The sequence below is a fragment of the Ambystoma mexicanum genome, chromosome 12, assembly GCF_040938575.1.
Source record: "Ambystoma mexicanum isolate Mex_15411 chromosome 12, UKY_AmexF1_1, whole genome shotgun sequence".
Taxonomy (NCBI): domain Eukaryota; kingdom Metazoa; phylum Chordata; class Amphibia; order Caudata; family Ambystomatidae; genus Ambystoma; species Ambystoma mexicanum.
The window spans coordinates 685,703,443-685,728,635 of NC_090936.1; the positions used below are offsets into that span (position 1 = coordinate 685,703,443).

Sequence of the window (25,193 nt, forward strand, 5' to 3'; positions counted from 1 at the left end):
ATAAATGCCATAATATATAGATATTAATGTTCCCTACTCATGAAAAATCAGTAGGGGTTACTTTCATTTCGGAATACTATAGCACAGGCGTGCTATGGTCTTTTGCCCTTTATTCGGCAACTAACATAGTGGGGATTATGAAACTTCATAATCATATAACTAATTTAATAAGTCATTAGCTCCCCAACTTCCAGATTCAGAACAGTATTGGGAAAACTATAAACACTTTTTCGATTATAACTTGAGACCCAAAAATTGCACATGGACAGAATTCGTGGCAACACCATAGCCTTGAAATAAGCTTTAAAATGACACCAGCTTGAACTTGGTGTGACTTATCGTTGCTGAGAAAATCACCAGTTATGCTAGCTGTAAGGGAGGCATGGTATCACAAGTATGACACTGACACAAAATGTACAGTTTGCAAATCCATTATTAAATTTTTGAGGTTTACAAAACTTCTACTTTGCCCTATGGCTAAGATGGAGTAGCCTCTACTATCAAATAATAAATAAAACCGTCCCAGTTGAGTCTGTCAAATCAAAATGGCCTATAATAACAAAACCTAATGCCTGCCCTAGCTCTTGTACAAAAAGTGTTTAAAGGAGAATATGTATGCAAAGGAAAATCAGTGTAAGAATATAAAAAATAAATGATGTGGAGTCAACTCTCCTCCCCACGTTATACAGCACGGAGTAAGGCACTCCCCATAGACAGAATGACACACTCTGCACCAGCTTCTGAAAAAAAGGCAGTTCAAAACGTGGATTGAGTCCCGCCTGGCCTTCCACGTTAAAGTCTCTCTTTCCAGCTTTCAAAATACAGTTCAACAAAATGTTCACATCGGTCTCCCTCAGTCAGGCTCAGACCGTTCAAAGCACAAAGTTCATGTAGGCCTCCATCAGTCAGGCTCAGACCTTTCAAAGCACAACACTTGCAGGGATTCCTTTCCCCAAGCTTAATTTACATCCTTTAGGGGTTCCCTTCCCCTACCTTATCTAACGTCTGATCTCCCTCAGTCAGGTTCAGACCTTTGCCTGATGTCGAAGGCTTTCGAATGTGCATGGCTTTTACTATAGATCTCCGCAGGACCACTTGAGCTTTCCCTTCAACTTACACTCTTATGTTATTTTCCACAGTGTCTCTTAGTCTGGGTAGTTCGATGTCATAAGCACAAAAGTCCAACATTCACCTTTTTACTTCCACCCTTTCTCCCGTGGTTAATTTTGTTCACTTCGCTTTTTATAGTTCATTCACTTTATCACTTCAGAAGACAAATATGTCACCTTTCACTGAGACTTTTGAGTGGGCTACTTCCTTTTGTAGGACCACTCTGCTGCTCACTATCGCTGTTTCACAGCTGTTAGTAATTCAAGTTCATCACAGGTCTGCCTTCCTTCGTGTCTCATCCACCCAGCCTTCAATTGTGCGATACAGTGTTGCAACTTCAATCTTTCCTTAACACACACCAGTCTTTCATGTCGCTTGCCAACTCACCGACTGTGTGCATTTCTTTCTTGTTTTTGCAGTTTGTAATTTGCGATCAAGGTTAATAGCACATGCTTGGTCTTCCATCCCCAACTCTGCCGTTCACCCGGGGGCGTTGCTGGCATCCTTGAAACACAATGCAGTCTTCTTGTCTGGGATTTGGCCTTTTCCACATGTCTTTAACTGCCTCCTGGAGGCAATTACCTCCTGCAGGGAACTCCTGGGGTTGTCTACCCATTGCTCTCATGCCTCGGTCCGTAGCTCTGCTCCAGTAGTTCGCCTTTGACCCGAAAGTTCTGCTCTTGCTCGTGTTCCACCTTGCTCAGAGTGTGTATCTATGTTCCACCTTTTTTTCCGTGTGAGGAGAGCTAATTGGTATCAGTTGTATGCACTTAAAGTCAAGAGCCTGACTTTGCTGACCCTATTAGCGGGGCATGTTTAATGAGATATGTAAGGGATAGCCTCTTAAGTCTCAGTCGCCCTCTTCCTCGCCCCAGTGTTTGTGTAGAAAGGGGGGAGTTGGGACAGTGGAGAATCCTATTAAATAGGATGGGTCATGTGTATGGGAAAAGGGGGAATACAGCGTCTCACCATCGGTCGCCTCACCCCTACTCCCTGAAGACCCCTCACCCAAGTGATCCTCCCGCACTGGTCTACCCCCAGTGTCTGGATCCAAAGGCAATGGCCGTGCTCTAGCCAACTAAGAGAGAGATCCTCAGGGACTAGTAGATGAGACACCCTTTGGTTTCTCACATAGCCTATTTAAACTAATGGAAAATCAACATGTATGCAAATCTTAACTTTTCTCAAGTTTCATTTTCCATTTTCTTGTGACCACATGCTCCAGGCCTGTGCATTAGGCTGTTGGTTCAGACCTGCAATAAAAGCATCAATCCCTCTTGTGGAGCCCAACACCTGAGCTAATGGATACAGCAAAGATTGCATCTTCTCTTATGGCATGCCATCCCCCAGTGAAGGCAGGAATTAGTCCACAAAATGTCTTCAATTTGGGGTACTTGTCACGCTCTAGCTACATCCTTCTGCTTCCGCCTCAAAGGTTCAAAGCAGTTGTTTATCAGCTAGGGAGGCCTGAGCAAAGCCAGCAGTGGTGGAAGTTTGTTGTGAATCTCTGTTGAAGTCAGCCTCACTGTCTGTTAGAAATGTCATTTTGGCTAACCCAGAGTCTTTCTTTTGTTTTGCACACAGCAATTTTTTGCAATGTTGCTAACTTTAAGTGAAGGGCTGCTGTTCACAACATTTGTATTTACATGATGTCAGTCTCTGTGCTGAAAAGTGTGTTCTCATTTTCAGCAAAACATGTATGTTCCATGATACACTGTTGATTGTGTCATTTTCAGCAAGACATATTTTCACTCAGCAGGCCCTATCACTATGTTATGGCCTGGGCTGGCATGTCTATTCCATTGTGTCTTTTCCCATTAGTCCAATGTATTTCACAGAAAGGCCAAACCTGTCCCTACAGTTCATTTTCCCTGGTCTTTAAATATCCCACATGCTGTGTTTTTAGGGGATTTCCCTTTTACACTGTGTCTAACTGAAGACATCAAGCTATTTACGTGTTCTTTGGTGGGAACTGGTCAAGGGAAGGTGAAGCGAAATTCAGTATAGTATTTACCTTTGTGTTTATATTGTCATCGGCAATATTTGCCACACTTATGTTTTAGGAAGCTTAAGATTTGCGTACGTAGGTTTCTGTGTGGTTGCTGAAGGGATGTCACACATAATGTATTTTTGAATAAATTGTAAAACGGTGGCTTCACTGTCATGGCCAAATTTGGGGGCATCTTTTATCCACAAAATCATGTGGATATGTTGTGCTCCTCTGGATTCATATTCATTTCTCCAAAAGAAGTGCTAGTAGTTTTATTGCAGATGAAGGGCAGCATGGCAATGAAGCTATGGTGAAAGTATCTTGAAACATTGACAGGGTCAAGAGAACAGAGTTCTCCTGGTGTTTCTATGTCTATTCCCTCATCATTTTAGTTTGCAGTGCGTAAGAAGTCATGCAAATCATCCCGTGCATATTCTGCACAAATTAAAGTAACAAACAATGTGGGTGGGCCTATGTTCCTTAGCATACAACGTACATCAGTGTGATGTCAGAACCAGTTTTCTTTTGTACCACTCATGTTTGTCAAGAGATTTGTGATACTTGACTGCAAAACCTCCTCTTTGTCTTTTATTATTTGAAACAGTTGGATAGCTGACATGTTTAAGAAATGAGAGCTTTATTTTAATGTGTGTGCAACTCCATAACATAGATCTGCTAGTTCACTTTCGAACAGAATGTGGGAAATGTATTCTCCATTTTGTCTGGATCTTGGGTCTTCAGAATACATTAGTAAAGATTGTTATTCCGATGCACTAAATTGTGTGGCTCTTTCATCATTTCTCCCTCTTTTTCCTGTAGGAAAGACTAGAGGAAAAGAATGTACTTCTACACTTTTCTGCCATATTCTCATTGGAGATCCTTTGACTTGACGCATTTGATATGTTTCAACTGCATCTTCTATGATGTCTTTGTAATGTAGTGGGTGAATTGTATACTGGTCTAAAATGTTGGCTGCAGTAACAGGATCCACACGTTTGAATTGGCCAGTTTCTGGTGAACTTTCAATTATTTGGGTGGTTTCCCTTAAGTTGTCTTCTATGGTTATATCGCTGTAGTATTCATTGTTTTGTATAAGATATTCTAGGGCTTGTCTAACTTTGTTTAAGTCAATTAGTTGTTGCCAAATTATTTTGTCTTTTATTGGTACACCATTAACTAGTACAATTAAAGATTGTTCTATTGGCCGTCCTACTCCTAGAGTTTCTACATTTTCTTTAACATCTATTTGCAAATATACTACTTTGCCACAAATGCCTTTATGTAACTCGGATGGCGGCAATGTGGCAGTTTTGGGTTGAAGACATATTATAGCTTGAAATGGGTGCACTATTTGAATGATGATGCTCTCATACAAGTTAAGTTGTTGGAGAGCTTTTGGAAATGGGAAGATTTCTGAGTTATTAATGATAGCCTGCAATGGCATTTGGTCATTATCAAGCTTTGCATTGCAGTATGTGCAAACTATTGAGGGGTCAGTTATATTGTATTTATTTTCTGCTGTTCGATATAAAGCTAATTGGAACCATTGGAATTCCTCATTGTCCTGTATTTTCGAGGCCATATCCACTCTTTGTATAAAAGAGGTGGGGATCCTAGTTCGAATTCCAAGTTATGTGCAATAACGTATCAACATGAGAGCACACGCAAGACGATGATGATTTTTTTGGAATGCATCTGTTGGATCAAGACAAGAATATTGTTCTTTCTAATGGTTTCTCAATTGAATTGTCTATCTGTTCTTAGCAATTTCATGTCACAATCCACTAACATGGCACTTGGATGCAACTCATGTTCAATAGATGGTTGAATTGTTTAGTTTAGAGTATATTCAAATCAGTGCTTGCCCTGAGGACGATCCGTTTGAGGGTCGAAACACCTGTTGGCACAAGTACATGGTACCTTGATCACTATTGATGTTTCGTGACACTGGTCTTTATTTTTTTATGTCCTTGGAAACTAATTTGTTGACTTGGAATATTTATTCTTTTTCTTCATGTTTCATATGTGAGACTATATCACAATAGTATGAGCCAGTATTGAATCAAGTGCCCTCCGATAAAAGTGCTCATTACTTCTGACTTTACATTATATTTGTGTTTGCACAAATAATATGGACAAATAAATGTTGACACTGTTGCATCAACAAACCCTCATTGGGAATTAATGTTTGTCGTTCTATTATACATCAGTGGTGTATAGCACAGCTAAGAGAACACTTTCAAGTCCATATCCACTATTTGTGTACTCTTTTTATAAACAATTCTGAAATAACAGACTCATAATTTGGGCCTCATCAGGAGTCGGGCGGTATCCCAGCGGTAAATGTGATGGAATACCACCCAACACAATTAACGTTACCACCACTTGGTCCAGTGGTATTAGTGCCGGATCACAAGTGGCGGTGGTGGTGTAAGTCCTCATTGGACTGAATGGATTATTTTCAGCGCAATTACAGCAGTGGTAATTGTGCCATGGTGACTGCGCCAAAAATTGGCAGAAAGTTGGCACATTCACTTCCAGCTATTACTGCTGCATTTTAACCGCACCATTCAACTTCTGATGAGGCCCCTTGTCTGGTATTTCAGCAGATGTGTTTTGAAACTTTGCTATTTCTTTTTAATATGTATTTGTAAGAAGGTTCGTGTTTGTGAGGTGTTCGGTAATGTTTTCTAAAGTAACTGAATTTTGTAAGTCAACTTCAGTTCCAAAATGTTTACTTTGGATGTGTTCTGTTTGTCGAAGGAGTTCTTTCGCTGTTCCATACAGGAGGATGTTATTTAATTGTTGCAGTTCTAGAGCAGGACTTTTTACATAGTACAATCTATGGAAAAGGTTTTGCATAGCGGAATGGTGTGTTGCTTAGATTTTGATTTGATGAAAGGTGCTTTTGCAAGCAGTTTCAGAAATGCAGGCCAGTCAATGTCCTCGCAGTCCATTGTGGATGCATACTGGGCAGGAGTGCATGAATTCTAAGATTTTAATTCTACTTTTGTCTTTCAGTTTCATATAGTGATTGAGGAATTGTCGTAAAGATTTGAATGATTCCAGTCAGTCCCCATCACAACTGTGCCTTTAAATGTGACCGAGGAATACAGCGCTCTTTATTATTTGGTCTTCCCATGAAAGTTTATTTCTAATGTATGTTACACACTGAACATAGCGCATTCTTACATCTGCATAGAACCTTTGAAGTGTACTTGGTAACAACTCCAAGTTGGCAAGGACCTGGAGCTGGTGAATAGGGTTTATCTCATCATCCAGGCATGGATGGCAACCCATGGTCTATGCCTGGATGATGATAAGACAGAGTTGATTATCTTCGGTACACACTCTAACCTCAACAAATTAGGCCAGGAATATTCTTCATTCATTAAGGTATCTAAGGAGGTAAAATCCCTTGGTTTTTACCTCGACTCCACTATGTCCTTTGATAAACAAGTGAAATCTCTGGCCTCTACCACTGCCTACACCTGTAAGCTTATAAGAGCTGGTAAGCCATTCCTTTCAAATTCCAGCTGCATGCTCTTGGCTAGAGCTTTAATACTCTCCAGGCTTGATTACTTCAATGCCCTTTACAGCGGTGCTACCAAAGCCACCATCCAGAGGCTACAAACCCTACAAAATAATGCCTTAAGAGCTGCTCTAGGCATAAATAAGAGTACACATCTCTTTCATTAGACACCAATACGAATGGCTCTCTACTGACAATAAAATACAGCTAAAAATGATCTCCTTGACCCATAAAGCCTTAAATAATGCTGCCCGTAGCTACCTTATGGATAGACTAAACAGAAGAACATCCATCAGACCGACAAGAGCCAGCAACGCTAACTGCCTTGTGGTACCAAGATTTAGATTTACCAAGATTGGCGGTAACAGCTTTCCTGTGAAGGCTGCCAAACTTTGGAACTCCCTGCCCCATGAGTTGAGAGTAGACCAACCTTACCTACACCTTAGAAAGAACTACATTAATTATATCAACTCTACCGACCCCTAGTCACTCTGTAACCCTTGCCTTATCAATGTTGCCTTACCCCACCATTGTAATCTACTGAAATATGGAATGTAACTGTATATTCTCCAGCATTGGATCTTTCATGGATTCACATGCTTAGAATATTCCCCGTCGTCAGGCTGGGAATCCCCGGTACATTATATAGACCCTTTCCCGTAGGAAAACTTTTTCGACGCTATGCGTCCTATCCACCTCGTTTTGTATCATGCGTGCTCGCGCCGTCAGGACGCCATGATATAAATACAGGACCTGCCCCCGCGCTCCCTCAGATTTCAACCGTCTTTCAAAGTAGTGGGATCCTCGTGGTTACTGCTAGTCATAATTAGGTTGTATTTCGCTTCGGCGACGTTATATTCTGGAAATAATATGTCCGGAAAAGCTTTATTTCGTCCTTGTGCGACATGTGGACTCAAAAAAGTCTATGAAGGTGATGCCCACATGGATTGTATCTACTGTCTCCACCCGCACCACACGGCGGATACATGTGAGATATGCCAGGGTTTCTCCCAAAAAACCCTTAAAGACCGAAAAAGAAGGTTGATCGACTGGCTTAACGACGGAGCGGGTGCCTATCCGGCATCCGAAGTTGGCTCCACGGCCTCCAGGAGCAAGTCGGAACCTCCCTCGAAGAAGATACGGCCTGTCGAAAAACGCCCTGCGGACAAGCCTACGGAGAAGCATGCTGGGTCTTCCTCATCACACAAAAAGGCCTCCTCCTCCTCATCCTCTAAGACGGAGAGGCAAGCGGCATCAAAATCCTCCTCAGGGGACCGTCCTAGGTCTTCCATGAGTCGAGACTCTTCAGCAGGGAAGTCGGCAACGAAATCAGCTACGAAGTCTAAAGGCTCGGTGCCGGCTACTTGCTCGTCGACCCCGGTGTCGCTGACGATGCCTATTACTATTCAGGCAGTAGCGTTGGGGATTCCTTCGACGGCGGTGACTCAATCTATGGCCTGGCAGCCAGAGGTCTGTGACCCGGCCCCCACTGAGGTCCTACTGCAGCCAGACACGGCCTTGTCGGTGTTGTCGGCGGACGGAGAATGTGGCATGGTTATGCAGCCGTCGGACTTGGGCTTACGGCCTTCCAATACATCGACGATGAGTGCGAGTGGGGGTGTGGCCCCTCTATCCTCGACGTTGCTGACCCCCCAGACGGTGTTGTCTCTGGATGTGCTTAATACACTTCAGAAGCTCCTGCAGCGTCTGGATACGCAGATCCCTCAACCTGGCACTTCATCGTTGATATTTTCTGCACCTTCCGTCGACGAGCAAGCTCAAGCAGCTCGTTCGACGACCAGAAGCCCGTCGGCCTCCCAGGCGGTGAAGGATCGTCCTCGAGCGCAGGAGGAGGGTGAGCTATCGAAGTCCGATTCTATACAAGGTGACTCAGGGTCGGACGTTTCCCTGTCGCCGTCGAGAGACCCAACATGGAATTCGGATGTAGAGGTAGAGTCTACGAGGAGCCAGGCACAACCATCTCCTCCGGATGATGTGGGAGCCTTCAATGCAATGATGGGAAAAGCGTGTTCCGAGTTCGGCTTAATTCCTGAGGAGCAAAAGAAAGACTGTTTTCTTTTTGATCACATGGGTCAAAGGAGGAAATCGGTATTTGCCATCCCAATCCTGGACCACGTGTGGCAAGTAGGCCTCAAGACGATGCGTCATCCGTTCTCGGAACCGGCTATTAAGGGGCGTACTGAGAAAAAGTTTAAAGCTCCGGAGTCCACTCCAAAATGTCTAACATCACAGCCTCTGTCAGACTCTGTGGTATCGGCGGCAGCGGCTAGGAAGGCCAGAGTACAGCAAAAATGTTCAACCCCACCAGAAAGCGAGGCCAGGAGGCAGGACGCCTTTGGGAAAAAGGTGCTCTCAGTCGGCGCCACGACGGTAAGAGCAGCCAACTCCTTGGCGATTGTATCACAATATGATAGGGAGATGTGGCATAAAATAGCCCCTATCCTAGAACATTTGCCGGAAGAACATCGAAAAGCAGCCATGTTGCTAGTACGAGATGGTGAGGAGGCCTCGAACCACGCAATTAATATTGCGGTGGACCTAGCAGAGGCTGGTTTCAAACAAATCAATCATGGCGTAGTACTGCGTCGACAAGCGTGGCTCAAATGTACTACTTTCAGACCTGAAGTCCAGTACAAAGTCCTAGACATGCCATGCGAAGGAGAACATCTGTTTGGAGACAAGGTAGATGAAGCCTTGAAGGGGATGAAAGAAGACACGGATACCGCTAGGTCTCTCGGCGCCCTCCAGACAGGTAGAAGTTTTCGCTCTTTTCGCCCCTTCAGGGGTGCTTCCGGAAACTCCCGCTTTGGAGCCTCTAGGGACCGTGGATTTAACAGGCCCTCATACTCCTCACAAGGTTACAGACGTGCATCCCAGTCGGCACGTAGAGGCAGAGATTATCAAGCCTCCAGAAGACGCGGCTCGGGTCCCTCGTCGACGAAGGACAAGCAAACCAGCAACCAATGACGGCCTTCGGAACGTCCTGGGGGGTCGAGTCTCTCATCATATCGACCAATGGAAATGCATCACCACAGATCGATGGGTTCTGGACACGATTCGCATGGGTCATGCGCTGCAATTCAAAAACAAGCCTCCAAGTCTTCCGCCAGTGTTTTCGGCCCAGCCCCACCTTCGAGTTCTAAGACAAGAGGTGGCGCTTATGCTGCAAAAAGGAGCGGTAGAACGGGTTCCTGTGGCACAGGAAGGACAAGGGGTTTATTCCCGGTTCTTCGTTGTCAAGAAGCCAAATGGAAAATGGAGGCCCATTCTCGACCTGAGGGTACTCAACAAATGGCTAAAGAGCTCAAAATTCAAAATGCTAAAGCTCCAGGAGGTTATCGGGTCAGTGCAACCCATGGATTATCTGTCGTCGCTAGACCTTCAGGACGCATATTTTCATATCCCAATACGTCCACGACACGAGATATTTAAGGTTCGTCGTCGGGCGAAAGCATTTTCAGTTCATGGTCCTCCCGTTCGGCCTCAAGTCCTCCCCCAGGACGTTCACCAAGTTTTTGGCCCCTATAGCGGCCCATTTAAGGAAGGACGGTCACCATGTCTATCCCTATCTAGACGACTGGCTGGTCAGAGGTTCGTCCATGGAACAAACACAAAACAGTCTGGGGGCCACGATGTCCCTCTTACAGGAACTGGGCTTCACGATAAACTTCAGCAAGTCCTCCGTAGAGCCTTCGAGGACCTTGGTCTTTCTAGGAGCGGAGTTTCATACGCACACAAGCCTTGTAAGACCATCCAGCGAAAGGATACAGAAGTTACAAAGCAAGGCGTCGGAATGGAGATGCGGTACCAGGGTGTCGGTGCGCAAATACATGTCCCTGCTAGGGACCATGTCATCCTGCATTCCGTTGATAAACAACTGCCGTCTGTTTATGAGGCCTTGCCAGGAATTTCTAGCGGACCGTTGGGCGCAGAGCCAAGGTCGCTGGTCCGACAGACTGGTCATCGACGAACAACTGGTACAAGCACTCTGTTGGTGGAGAGCTTCTACTCATCTAACGAAAGGAATGCCTCTGGTGGAACTGGAGTTCCAGAAGACGGTGGTGACGGATGCATCGCTGAGCGGATGGGGAGCTCATCTGGACACGTTACAGGTACAAGGCTGGTGGTCGTTACAAGAGTCCTCCCTGCATATCAACCTGCTAGAACTGAGAGCAGTGCGGTGGGCTCTAAAATCTTTTCTTCCTCAATTGAGAGACTCCGTGGTGCGTGTCATGACGGACAACACGACTACAATGTTTTACCTACGGAAACAAGGAGGAACACGTTCCAGGTCCCTGTCGATGGAGGCACAGAAAATCTGGCATTGGGCCCTGCAACACAACATGCTAATCTTGGCGTTCCACCTGCCAGGCGTGAGAAATGTGGAGGCCGATGCCCTCAGCAGGGAAATGAACGAGGTTCACGAATGGGTGCTGAACGACCAGCAACTACAACATGTATTCAAGAAGTGGGGACATCCTTCCATCGATCTGTTCGCGACGAAGGACAACAGGAAATGCCCGCAGTATGCAAGCAGATGGCCTCAGCAGGGCTCACTGGGGGATGCGTTCTCCTTCCCATGGACGAACAAATTTCTGTACGCATTTCCTCCATTGCCTCTTATCCGGAGGACGTTGCAATGGATCCTCAAGTACCCGTGTCTGGTGATTCTGGTGGCCCCGTATTGGGCCAGACAGGTATGGTTTTCAGACCTGCTGCACATGGCGGCGGCGGAGCCAATGAGGTTCAGGAAGATCCCCAACCTTCTGTCTCGACAGGAGGGTACTGTTTGGCATCACGACCCGGACAGCCTCAAGTTGACGGCCTGGCTCCTGACTTCGCCGAATTTGGTCAGCTAACGATTCCGGAGGAGTGTCGTCGTATTCTGCAAGCGGCAAGAGCACCTTCCACAAACACTTCATACTCGTACAAATGGAGGAGTTTCTGTCAGTGGTGTGGGGATCACCCAGGTTTGGTTCCGCAGTCGATTACGCCGGAACAGCTCCTTCCATACTTGCTGTTCTTAGCTCAAAAGGGCTTATCGGTGTCGTCGATAAAAGTACACCTGGCCGCCATCTCCAGGTTTACACGTCAACGACATTCCGCGCCATTATTCAGCGACCGCCTGATTAAGCACTTCCTTAAGGGTCTGTTTAGGAGTTTCCCTCCCGAGAAGAGATTTCCTCCGGTGTGGAGCCTCAATCTGGTGTTAGCGTCTCTTATGAAACCTCCTTTTGAACCAATGTCATCATCGTCTCTAAAGTTTTTGTCGTGGAAATTGGCCTTCCTGGTGGCCATCACTTCAGCCCGACGTATTTCGGAAATCCAAGCTCTAATGGTAGACCCACCATACTTAAGATTTTTCAAGAACAAGGTGGTCCTTGCCACTAACCCACAGTTCATACCGAAAGCTCCTTCAGTGTTCCATAAACATTCCTCTATTGTCTTACCTACGTTTTTTCCAGAGCCATGCTCGGGAGCGGAGCGCACGTTACACACATTAGACGTGAAAAGGGCTCTCAAGTTTTATCTGCATCGCACGCAACCTTTCAGGAAAACGAGACAATTGTTCGTGGCCTATGGTTTGGGTGCTAAAGGCAAAGCTATTTCAAAGCAAGGACTGTCAAGATGGGTATCGTCTACCATTTCGTACTGCCATTCCAAGGCTGGGAAGCCTCTTCTGCGACGCCCAAGAGCTCATTCAACTAGAGCGGCGGCATCGTCGACGGCGCTGTGGTCTGGAGTCCCTCTGGGGGACATCTGCATGGCGGCTACCTGGGCGGCTACACACACTTTTACCCGCCATTACTGCCTGCCACAACAACATGCCGAAGATACTCGGATGGGACAGGCGGTGCTTCGACACCTATTCCAATAAGGTACTCCCCGGTTGAGGGGTTAGATCTTGTTGCAATTATGATTGAATATTGTTCGTTCTCTATGTTAACTATTGCTGATGGGTACACGACCATAGGGAACGGGCATTGTGAGGAAAGTATGTGAGTTTGCATGCACGCCTCCTCTTTTCGGGATGGTACTGCTATGTAATCTATTCTAAGCATGTGAATCCATGAAAGATCCAATGCTGGAGAAGGGAATAGTTTCTTACCTGTAACTCCATTTCTCCAGCATTGGTATCTTTCATGGATTCACATGCGCCCTCCTGCCTCCCTGAGCATGCAAACCGGTTCCCCCACTACTTTGGGGGCCGAAATCTGAGGGAGCGCGGGGGCGGGTCCTGTATTTATATCATGGCGTCCTGACGGCGCGGGCACGCATGATACAAAACGAGGTGGATAGGACGCATAGCGTCGAAAAAGTTTTCCTACGGGAAAGGGTCTATTTAATGTACCGGGGATTCCCAGCCTGACGACGGGGAATATTCTAAGCATGTGAATCCATGAAAGATACCAATGCTGGAGAAATGGAGTTACAGGTAAGAAACTATTCCCTTATTTACACACTTCAATCTTGTACAATGAGGAACTTAACTGTATATAACCCGCACATCTACAACATTAACATAAATAACTCTACACTGCCTTGTAATGCTCATGATTTAGCCCATCACTGTAATCTACTGATAGATTGAATTTAACTGTATATAACCTGCACACTTCCTATTTTATGCAATGAGGAATTTAATTGTATATAACCTGCACATTTAGAATCTTATGTGAACTATGCTACATTGCCTTGTAATGTTACTTGTAAATGTATTCTGTGATTCTGTGTACTATTTTGTAACCTTGTAAGCCTTGAACCTTCGCACTGCTGCGCCCTGTTACCTCCGGATTTGGTGCGCATTAGAAATAAATAAATAAACAAACAAACAAACTCATCTGCATACAGCCTGATGAATTGCTTTGTGGCAAACCCAGTGACAATCTTGTTGTCCAGCTGATTGTCTTCACATTCATAGACCACATTCAACAGACATTTACTTTCAGCTGTTATCGGCACTTTAACAAACCTAGAAAGCGGCTCTATCTCCACTCTCCATTGCAGGGTGTAATCTGTGTAACACAGTGTGTTCAGATTGTAAGCAAGTGTTCATAGTTTGAAAAAGGGGCAGTATGGGGCTACAAAAGTCAAATAAAGTTCTGTTTTTGGATCACAAATGGTATTCCGCCAATGTTGTGCCCTCTTATTCTTTCTCACAATCAGAGCTAAAACATGATTTCAACAGAGGCATCTCTTGAAGAATGAGATCTAGGGCTTTTCCCAAGAACAACCATTGCGTAGGGACAGGTTTTAAAATGTTCCTATATTATACAGCCGCTAGCTCAACATTTTTTACCATTTCTTTCTTTTGAGAGCTACATGCAAAGTACATATACGTTGAGGCCACAACATTATCGACATCCACCCTGAGTGCTACACAGCCTTTATTTATGCCAAATGGAGGAGATGGCATGGGAACCCAATTACAAATACCTGAGGACTTTTTGCAGCAATTAGAGTCCTTTAAGAGTAGTATTTTCCCATGTTAATAGAGGTTTTGTCCGCAGACAACCCATATAGCAAGTCCCAGCTCATTTTGTATTTATTAAAAGAGGCCTCTATGGCTTTGAAAACCTCATCTGCTGTGGCAATTTTACACACCGGCATATCCAATATAGAGATCACAACATGGCCACACTAAGATCAAAGTACCTGAGCAGCAGGGGGGACAGATTCTCATCTGTGCCGTTGCTACAATCGATGGCTAGTATAAATGGCTAGCATGCCAGGGACTGCAGCAAAGATGTCATGGTGTCTTGGGCCAGCGCATTATTGATAATGTCAGTGGTTTTGCTCCTGCCACATGAATATTTTTTGGCAACTGCACACTTTGGGACCATACGCCAGATGTGGCTATTGGGAGGTTATGTTCCAAAATAAAGGCAGTAAAAAGCGCCACAGCATTTGCAACCGGTTCCTTTTCACCACTCTGACAGGGTGTGCCCGAAAATAGGCAGCACTGGAATGGATAAATCGCTGCCTCTGCAGCAGTCATATGCTTCAAACAAAGTGCATGCACTGCACAGTCCAAAATGCCCTTCAGTTGCACTGACACATCACAGCAAACCGTTGAAAGTCCCTAAAAAAACATTTGTTTAGAGAGAAGTAAGCTGATCAGATTTAACGCAACGAAACCGCTGACATTCAGCACTCGCATTTCAATCATGCCTACGTCAGAGAAGAAAAAGCATCACACAAACTAAACTGTGATATGGTGTAATGGCCAGGAGAGATCCTGAGGTGAAAGAAGCAATTGAGAGGAGTGAGGGGACCATGGAAAGAGGAGGGGGCACTTGGTGAGTGCCTCTGAGTTCAGGGAAGAGTTTGGGATTTTCAAGCGTTACCGGGTGAAGGCCAGAGGAATCCCGCATGCATGGGTAGTTCAATGCCGGTGTATGTCTAGTTTGTTACCATCATCAGGAAATATCAGAGGAATCCTGCGGGAATGGGGTGAAAGTGATCACATCTCCTAGGCCAGGGGGTAATGGGTCTCTGTGCCGAAGGCCATGGCTAGTGGGCCCCAAAGAAACCTATTGGTGCCACATGTACACAGGACACAGCCAAAGGCCATGGATAGTGGGCCCCAATGAAAACTATTTGTCCACGGCTGAAGGCCATGGCTAGGGAGCTTAGAAGAAACCTACTGGTGTAACATGTAGTGTCGCTGTGGCCACGGGCCATGGCCAAAGGCCATAGCTAGTGGCCTCGAAGAAACCTATTGGTGCAACATGTACAGTGGCCATGGCCATAGGCCTTGAGCAACAGCCATGGCTCAAGGCAGTGGCTAGTGGGCCTCAAAGAAACCTATTGGTGAAACATGTACAGTGGCCACAGACGAAGGCATGGCTAGTGTGCCCTGAAGAAACTATAGTATAACAAAACCCTTGAAATTCAGTGAAAAACTTTAGCTAGGAGAGAGTTAAGGTGACCAGATTTAACATAAATAATACATGACAACAAAACCGTTGAAATTTAGTGAAAAGAACCTTGGTTAAGAGAGAGCCAATCAGGTTTCGTGGATCGTTGGCTGAACCCTATAATGTAAGACTGCGTTCCAAGGAACACGCAGGCTGCCTCCCCCGTTGCGGGCCGCGATCTCACCCCCCCATGGGTGTTGCATCTTTTTTTTAAATGTATTTTTTTTATAAATATCTCAACACCCGTCCCCATCCCTACTTACCTGATTGTGGCAGCGGCTGCCCACCGCCGCATCCCTTTCCCAGCTGCCATGGTCATAGAAGCAAAGCTCTGTACGGAGCCCTGCATTCTCTAACCATGGTGGCCATTTTAGATCAGTATTTTCATTCATTGAACAGGACGTGTGCAGCGTCATGTTCATTGAATGAAAATACTTTTTTTTTTAGCACCCCAGGTTACCCCTTTGGTAACCAAGGGTGCTAATGAGGTTAAGACCCCGTTCCAAGGGCTGGAACGGGGGGATAATGTCCCAGAGCCCACGTTAACCACCTTCGCTTCACTCGGGTGTTAGCTTGGGTTGCCTGGCCATTGCCACCATCCCAGCCCTTGGAACGGGGTGTTAACACCACATTAAAACTGAGTTGAGAATGAGAGGAAGCCAACACTCTCACTTATTATACAGAACATTTATCAGGCTGCAGATGGGAGAGGATAGTGTAGTGCCATTGCCCTCTATTTTAATATGAGGGATGGATTGAGGCTTCTTCCCTTTACGACCACACTTGCGTAAGTGATGTCTTTCTTTTTGGACTTTAATGTAATTGATAATGACCTTTGTGATTTCGTGTGATGTTCCATCACTTTTTTGCCCCATTTGTGATTATATTTGCAATTTTAGAAGCACTGTTTTCGAGGTATGGAAAGGTAGGTTAAATATTAACGCTTTCATTTTGTGATAATATCAAGTTTGATGAACGGCGTGCAAATGTAGAACACGTTTACAGTCTGGTTTCAATTATATTTTGTTCTTATTGAAACGGATGGATAATAGTGGTGCCTCATTGGGGTGTGCATATTGTAACCTAATCATGAAAACAAATCAATCACCGTCTTACAAGTGATTTTCTTTGCTTGACTTTCTTGCAGTGTGCGTATTGTATACACAAGCTATTGGAAACAAAGAATGGAGAGAGGTATTTATTTTCTTTACAAAATACGTATAATATGAAAGTATTGTGTTATTTGATGTTGTCAAGGGTTCGTCGTCTTTGTTGCACAATAACCACCCTTGTGGCCTCTTTGTGCTGAGTAACAGCCCAGTTTTTAGAGCAAAAAAAACAACTCTCGTGGGAAAATATCCAGACAAATAAACGTATGTAATGTTATTTATTGCTCTACGTGGTTTTATCAAAGACGTTTAAATGGTCACGGGAAATTAAAATATGTACTTGCTTCTATTCTTCTGTGTTTGATAAACAGACACAGTTCATGCATACATGTGATCATTCTACTCTGCTGTATGACTGAATGCACTCAGAACCATTTTCGTTTGAAGCATATTCTGACCTATGGTGCTCTATTTATTTGAAGATGAGATGATGATTATAATCTGAGAAACAGATAATGTAAAATGTGCAAATGTGTTTAATAATTCATGTAAACCTAACATGTAAATGTCAAGGTCCAGTCTCTATTATGCTGTTTTATGGGTGAACTGCAGTAACCAAGTTTTGTAAATTTAGAAATAATATAAAAGTGACACTTTGTTGTCTATTTCAATTGCATCAATGCATATATAAAGCCACTTCCTACATATCTTTAGCATCGTTTAGGTTCTGTTGCTGAGATGGACAACTGGTCACTTTAGTAACACTATTAATTAACCTCTAGTAAGATTATTGTTTTTTGACTTATGACATGTTTCCCAAAATGTTTCGTGTGAGCCAAGATGATTGGAGTATTAACTGGAAACACAACAACTCATGGTCAGGTATTGTGTGACAATGTCACCTGATTTGCCCCTAGGGTGTGTGTTGGGATTACTAACCACCCGCTACGGGATGTGGGGTATGGAGGCAACATGGGGAGATCCCCTGGTCCACCCCAGAACAATGGGAGCAGGGGCATAGAACTGCCACATCAGGTGTACTCCTGTTGCCTCTGAATGCCATCCATCCTTCCTTTAAATGTCCTCCTATGGAAGGCAAAGACAACCAACGCAACCCACATCTATGTGGACCAGCTAGTGTGCGGAAGGGGTATGGAAAAAGTACAGATTAACAACTTTTGTTTAAAGCATTATTCCATTCGCACAGGTGCTGCTGCCCACAAGCTAAACACCGAACTTATTTGGCCCTGCCACCGCTATTCTGCAAATTCTACCTGTCCGCTTCACTGCATGAGCCATCAACGCAAAGATGGTACACTAGCCTATTATAGGCTTGGTTCACTGAGCAGAATGTACGTGTATAAAGTTATTCAATGCAGCTGAACCCTTAAGAAGCAACCAATCTCAAACTCAGAACAATAAACGTTGACATGAGCAGGCCATGGACAGCAGCCATCCCAGGAAAGGGTTCATGTTTCTATGAAAAACAGTAAAATGATATTGAATGAGGGTGTTTGGATTAACGGCACAAACCGGTGCTGAGATGAGAAGAAATAAAGTATGCAGAAGGTACAGGAGGAGAAGTTGAAGAGTCCAGAGAATGCAGGAAGAGAAGTGGAGCAGACTGAGGGCACAGTAGATGGAGAGGAAGTGGAGAAATGTTAGGGTGCATGAAGAGAAGTAGAGAGAGTGGAGGTTGTTAGGCAGAAACCTGTGCAGTTCCCTTAGGGACCACTGCAAAAGGCTTACGACTACAGGTGTTGGCAGTAAACCCAATTGGTAGCAGTCTGTACCACCCAGATTTACATGGTAGCTGTGGCTGAGCAGCCAGACTTCTCTCAAGAAGAGTTAGACAGTATATAGAGTATACAAGATAGGTACCAAAATACAGTAGCACAAGCAAACACGGACCAGAGCTTTGGTATCAAAGTATATAATTATTTATTTAAAGAGACACTTAGAAACACTCCAGCACTATTATTGTAAGCAAGTTCAAAACACAGTCACTATTAATATATATGCATCCCTTATTCCTTATTAGACATGTCTTAGTTAACACCACTTATTTTCAGACAGAGGTGAGCGCTTAACTAAAGATGGCACTCCAATAAGTTATCAAAAAAGGGAGGGAAATGCAGAAATTAGAAAAGCACACAACACAATACTTTAGAAGCACTCAGCAAGGCAGGAAAGTCAAAGTCTACTTGTGAGCAAAAAGTTCAGAACACCAATGCGCCCAAGATCACACAGTTTAAAAGGCTTGAAAAGCCTTGCAGAGAGTTTAAAAAGGAATTAGTCCAGCTCAGAAAAGTTCAGTTAGCCAGCCTAGGGCCAACCCAAGTGGTAAATTGAGAATTTCCGAGACACCCCACACAGACCGTTGCGAGGGAGGCCAGGTGCACACAGTACCTTGAAAGTGGAGAGAATCCTCCAGCGGAGGCAGTTGTTCCTGGCAGTGGGTGCAAGTCGCGGCGTCGTCCAGAGGAAGAGAAGATCTCGATGTGGAGGAAAGCTGATGGCCGTTGCACTGCCAGGGAAGAAACCAGCCGCGGAGTTCTCCGGTTGAAAGGTACTACCCTTTTATTCGCGGTAGTGGTAAAACGTGGTATCCCGGTTGCCGGGGTGCTTGGCACAGGCAAGGCGGCCACAAGATTATCCGGGAAGGCGAAAAGGCGGGCAAACTGGTTATCCCCACCAGTCAAAGGAAGAAGACTCTTCAGGATGAAGATCTCCTCTGTCGTTGGAAGAAGTGGCGAGTCGGTTCAGCAGGGCTCCACCGGTGGTGTCGTCGTTGTAGGTCGGCTCAGCTTCTCCCTCGTCGGATTCTTAGGTCCTGTGGCGACTTCTGAAGTTCCAGTCCCCAAAGCCCTGCTTTTATGCAGAAAACCCCCATTCATCTATCCTAGCTGTCACTCAAACATGCTAAGTGGTGAGCCGGGCGGCTCACCACTGGGCCAATCACACAAGAGTGCGACTTGAGTTGCCGAGGCAACTCAGTCCAGGGTGCCTAAACCCCCCTCCCACACATCCTGTAGACCCAGACAGAATGGCACCACTTTTGGAGGCTTCTGTGGAGAAGCCCGCCAAAAAGTGGAACAAAGGGCTCGACTTGGGTTGGAGTTACAGAGGCGACCACAAACGCCATTTTAAAACCGAGTCCTGGCAAAAAGACCCAACCGGGGAATAACTATTAAATAACCCAGCGGTATCTATAACATTGCACCAAAAAGTGGTGCGTTTAAAATGAATGGGAAAATCCCATAGGAAATATTCTGGTGGAATATTTCGCGTGGTAACCACTGCCACCATCCAGAAACTTAACGAGGGGGGACTGCACAGTGCCCCATCGAAAAACAGACCCAGGGGCAATCTAATTACCCCTACCAGTACTTCCACAATATGATGGTTTGTACTGGTTCTGTTCCCAATTTAAGACTAGTAAAGTCAATGGTGACTTTACATGCCCTGGGAGACAGTAGTCAGTCCCAGGGTATGGAGTCTATGTTTGGGGGTCACTATGACACCCCTGTGTTACTGCACTGAGGGTGCTGTGTAACACACTTACCAAAAATACATGAAACCCTATGGAGTAAAAGACCCCATAGCCCATAAAACACATTACAAAGTCAAAGTTATCTCAAATCATGTCTAAGAGTGGGAGAAAAAGAGTCTCACTCTTAGCAGGAGAAAAAAATAAACCCCAAAAATCCAGCAAAGCTGCTGGGGGACTCACTCGGGTGGGGGAATTAGCCTTAACAGAGAATTCTCCCTAACAGAGGTTGAAGGCTGAGGTGGGGGAGCTGAAAGACCAGAGCGTACAGACAGAGGAGTGGAGCAAGTGGAAGCTGGAGAAGAAGGCGAGAGAACAGAGGTGCTTGGAGGAATAGAACATTAAGGAGGCAGGAGAAGTTCAGAAGAGGTTATAGGAGGAGAACCCCAAGGAGAAGTGGGAATATCAATATCAGGGGAGTAAGGCAAAAACTAGGAAGGAAGGAGGTAAAGTAGATGGTGGGAAGTTCTTTAAAGGTACAGGGCCAGCTACAATCAGAGAGGAGAGCAACACCAGTGTAAACATTGCCTGGATGGAGTGAGAGAGGGAACAAAATTGTAGCAAAACGTTAAGGATATTAGCTGACAGCCTGAAGGTCGAAGTTGCAACTTAAAGAAAGGCCTCAAGGCGTGAGCAAGTGTCAATTTGGTGCAGAGAAATGTAAACGGGATTGGGTAATAGGATTGTCCCCCGAGCCAGAGATGCACTATAGACAGAGTGATGCCAAGCACGTAGGGACCCTGGTAAGCCACCTCACCTCTGGGGGTTACATAGAACCTCACTGCGGCAAAGTTTGGAACTTTAACAGGAGTTTTTGTTTTACTTGAGAGATACTACCCTACATATCGCAACAGGGAATGACTTGCAGGATTCAAGGATGTTTCCTATCAAGCTGAGATGTGCTTACGAGGCTGAGTGACACCAGGTAGACAAGCAAAGAGACCTCTGAGAAATTTCTTATGAGGATTTTCTTTTGCGTTTCTCTTTTTGACCTCTATATTTGTGCTGCCAGACACTTGCACAGACTACCAAATACAAAACGCATTTGAACTATATTCATGAGTGTCGTCCTTTGTGGAGTCGGCGTAGTTTCATGGCAAACGCCTTTTGCACCTTCTTATGGAGTGTTGTCTCAGCATCGTTGTTCCCCTCACTTTTCTGCCCTTCATTTAGCATTACCATTACTCATGTCCATGTCCTGCCATGAGGCATCTGCAGCTGCTGCTAACTTCTGGGGCTATTCTCTCTTTTCAGCTTCTGGTACTGATGGACATCTTCCCCACTCCTAGTGAGTGGTAGTAAGGTTTATTCACAGGACTTCTCGCACCATCCATCCTTGATTGACATTGTGCCCAGGTGCCAACTCTCATGCTCACTTTCAGATTAAGACTTTGCACTGCCAAAACATATTGAAATGGACCTAATTCACAGAGCAGTGCAAATTTTTGCAGAGCAAAGTCACTTTGCACTGCAAAAGTACTCTTTGCACTGCGCTAAATCCACCTAATAAAAAAAAGCATTAAGTAGCGCAGACTTAGTGCTTTTTCTGTGAATTAGGTCGATTTAGCACAGTGCAAAGAGTACTTTTGTAGTGCAAAGTGACTTTGCGCCACAAAAATTGTAACTAAGCATGGGAAAATTCTTGTAATGCGCCTAGATACCTGAGGGTTTGGACTGCTTTATAAATAAATAAACAAACTAACAAAAATACACTTTGCACCGCTATGTCAATTTGGCTCAGTTCAACGTGTTTGTTGGCAGTATAAAGTCACTTTGCATCGCGCTAAACGTTCCATGAATTAGGCCCTATGTGTCTGACACAGACCAGTAAATATCTGTTCTGTTCTTTTACTGAATTTGTCCCATTTTGAACTACTGGCTTCCTGTTCAGTGACTTATCTTCATCTGTGTCCATGAATTTGCAGGACCCTTCCATCAGCTGCAAACCTCTCGTCTCCTTGAGTCCTTTGAACTATCTGTATTTCTGCAGAGCCTCCTGCATGATAAGAGAGCGGTTTTTCCACACGGGTTCGTCCAGGGTTACTTCTCTAAACACTTCTTGTCGCGAGTAGGGAGAAAGGCTCGTCATTTTGCATTATTGTCAAAGCACATGGGTTCTTTTAACGGCTGTGTTTATCTTTTCGTGGAAGGGTTTGAAAAAGCTACAGAATTGAATAGCACCACATTCTTTCTGTCCTTGGTTCCGGGTGATGAGGTGCCTATCATGGAATATTTAAATTCAGAGAAAATGCAACCAGGCAGAGGTTTTATTTGAATATATCCAGCACAGGGTCAATCTAAGGAGTGAAGAAAAGAATCTCGAGGTGGAAAGAAGTCATGCAGCCAATACAATTCAACAGGCTGGCTCTATTCAAACATTACTTGACCGTGAGATGTTGTGTTTCCAGTTAAAACTCCAATCAACTTGGCTCACACAAAACATTTTGGGAAAAATGTCTTAAGTCATAAAACAATCATCTTACTAGAGGTTAATGAATAGTGTTACTAAAGTGACCAGTTGTCCATCTAAGCAACATAACCTAAACAAGTCAGGGAGAAGGAGAACAAATCCAATGAATGGAGGGGGGACATGGCAGAGACAGACGCATAGTTGCTGAGTAACCAAGACAGAGAAAGCTTGAATCCATTCGCCCCAAGATTGTGAATTTAGCAACCAGTGAGCAGGGTAAAACCATTACTGCATACTGTGAGTGTGAGTCGTGTCCCAAGCATGGCACATTTGAGAAAAAGACATATTGGTTTGAAAGGAAGGAATGCAGATTGTTTGAAGAAAACAATATAGTGCACACAGTGTATTCTGCAACTAAAATTCCCTTTTGGCTCAATGAGAGAGTGTAACAGAAGTGAAAGTGTCCGGTGTTACAAGAATCGCAAAACCAGACACTGTATTCTGAGAGAGAGTGAGGCAAAGCCAAAAGCATTCCAAGGATATAGAAAAGTAAATTTCTGTTCTCTGCTGAAGTTTCTGTTTTGTTGGAAATAAATCAAACAAGACACTACATTCTGGGAAAGGGAGACAAAGTGCAGAGATTGCTACAAAAAAGGCAAAAAAAGACATCACTGTACTCTGGTGAAGGGAAATGGTCCATTGTTGGAAGAAAAATAAATCGGACACTGCATGATGTGAGAGATAGCTAAATCCCTGAACATTCCAAAAGAAAAAGGTTGCGCTTTCAATAACTACATGCTGGTGGAGTTCAGCATAAGGCTGATGAAGGCAGAGCCTGAAACAGACTTTAATGTGACAAAAAAAGAGGTTGAACTGTACCAAATTGGAACATACAGTTACAGTTAGTTTATTTGTGTATGGTTCTAAAAGAATCTTTACAAAATTACATCAAATATAACAACATTACATTTAAACATGTCTTGATCTCTCAGGCTAATACTCTAACAATAGTACGCCATACACAATAAAGGCCTATATGGACTCAGAGTTCAGACATAAGTCCCAAAACTCAATTGTAGTTAAAGACTCAAACTCCCAAGCATGTTTCCCGAGTAGACGCAAATGAGTAAAGCCCAAAGCAACACACTACGTAAAAACATGTTTTGGGTTTCAAGCTTCCCTTCAGTGTTACAAATACGAAACATCCTATCTTTTAGCGGTATTTTCAGTATTGCCCCTTTCAAAACTAGCAAAGGTAACTGATTTGTCCTTAATCTAAGCATAAAGTTGTGAACCGCCGGAATCGGACTTTGGTAATGGTAGGTTTGAGCGTGTAGGAAACAATGGGTAACATTAGCAACATAAGAGTAGGTGCGTAATGTAAACAAATGAAGGTCATTATTTTCCCAGTCCCATCTTTTAATCTTTTCCCTAAAAATGTCCCTTAAAGTAAGGTAATCAGTACCAAAGCTGAATACAGGAGACCATCCCATTTTTTCAAATAATTGAAAATTAAATGCATCAAACTCACATACCGCCTTATTTTCACCAATCAAGCTATCCCTACAGCCTGCAGCCAACAACTGGCATTTCGAGTTACACTTAGCTTTGATAAACAGCAACCCTCTTCAAATGGATTGTGTCCTCCCACGTATTCCTCATCTTAGATATTCGAATCTTTAGCTTTGCAGCTTTGGAAAAAAAAATCTCCACCATAGGGCGCTGTGTTCGAGGTTGCGTCGTCGATGTCCCTCGAAGACTGCCGTCAAACGTCGACTTCATCCACAGTATAAAGAGCTCGAGCCACGACTGTGTCGAAGTCTGTGTCGATAACATCAATGCCTTTATCGAAGTCAACTCTAATTCCGGCACCCAAATTGACTTCTTTGTCGAAGCCAAGGTCTATGCCCATTGAATCACCAAGTAAAAGGCATCATCCTGAGTCTAGACAAGATTTTTTCAAATCTATGTCTTCCATTTTTGAAGAGCAATCCTCTGAAGAGGACATCTCTCATTTTGGTGTTAGATTTGGGACAAAAGATGTTCTTGAGGAGTTACTTGATCCTCACTCTAAGATGGCTGACCTGTATGAGTGTCTACAGACAGCAAGTGGTCTGGACACGTCTCCTGAGTTGGATTTTGAAAGACCTGACCCTGCTGATCATGCAGACTCAGGATATAGGAGACTTATGAATAAGGTGACAGAATTCACAGGGTGGAACAGATGTTCCCCTACTTACCAGCAGGATGACATGACAGACATTCTATCTGAGGGTCCTCAAAAGGATCCTGTCCTTCGCTTTCACATAGCTCTGCAAGAGATGGTGATGGCTGCATGGGAAGCCCCTGAATCAGGGTCTGCGGTAAATAGAAAATTCACAACCAAATACAGGCCCTCTTCTTCTGATCCTGAATACTTAACAAAACATCTGTCACCTGAAAGTTTAGTAATCCAAGCAGCCACATCCACTAGGCATTCGGCATACCCTACAATTCACCCAGATAGGGATGACAAAAAGATTGATACATGGTCTCGCAAGATTTTCTCTT

The 25,193-nt window shown here is 44.4% G+C and overlaps 1 protein-coding gene across 2 annotated transcripts in view; it reads left to right on the plus strand.

Annotated features, from left to right (window-relative positions):
- CPNE8 (copine 8) overlaps nucleotides 1-25,193 on the plus strand; it is a 2,424,038-nt gene that overhangs the window by 500,686 nt on the left and 1,898,159 nt on the right. For both annotated transcript variants that reach the window (XM_069629223.1, XM_069629224.1), the window contains one exon: nucleotides 16,722-16,768. In XM_069629223.1, coding sequence (XP_069485324.1) covers nucleotides 16,722-16,768 — 47 coding nt within the window. The remainder of the gene's footprint in view (nucleotides 1-16,721; nucleotides 16,769-25,193) is intronic.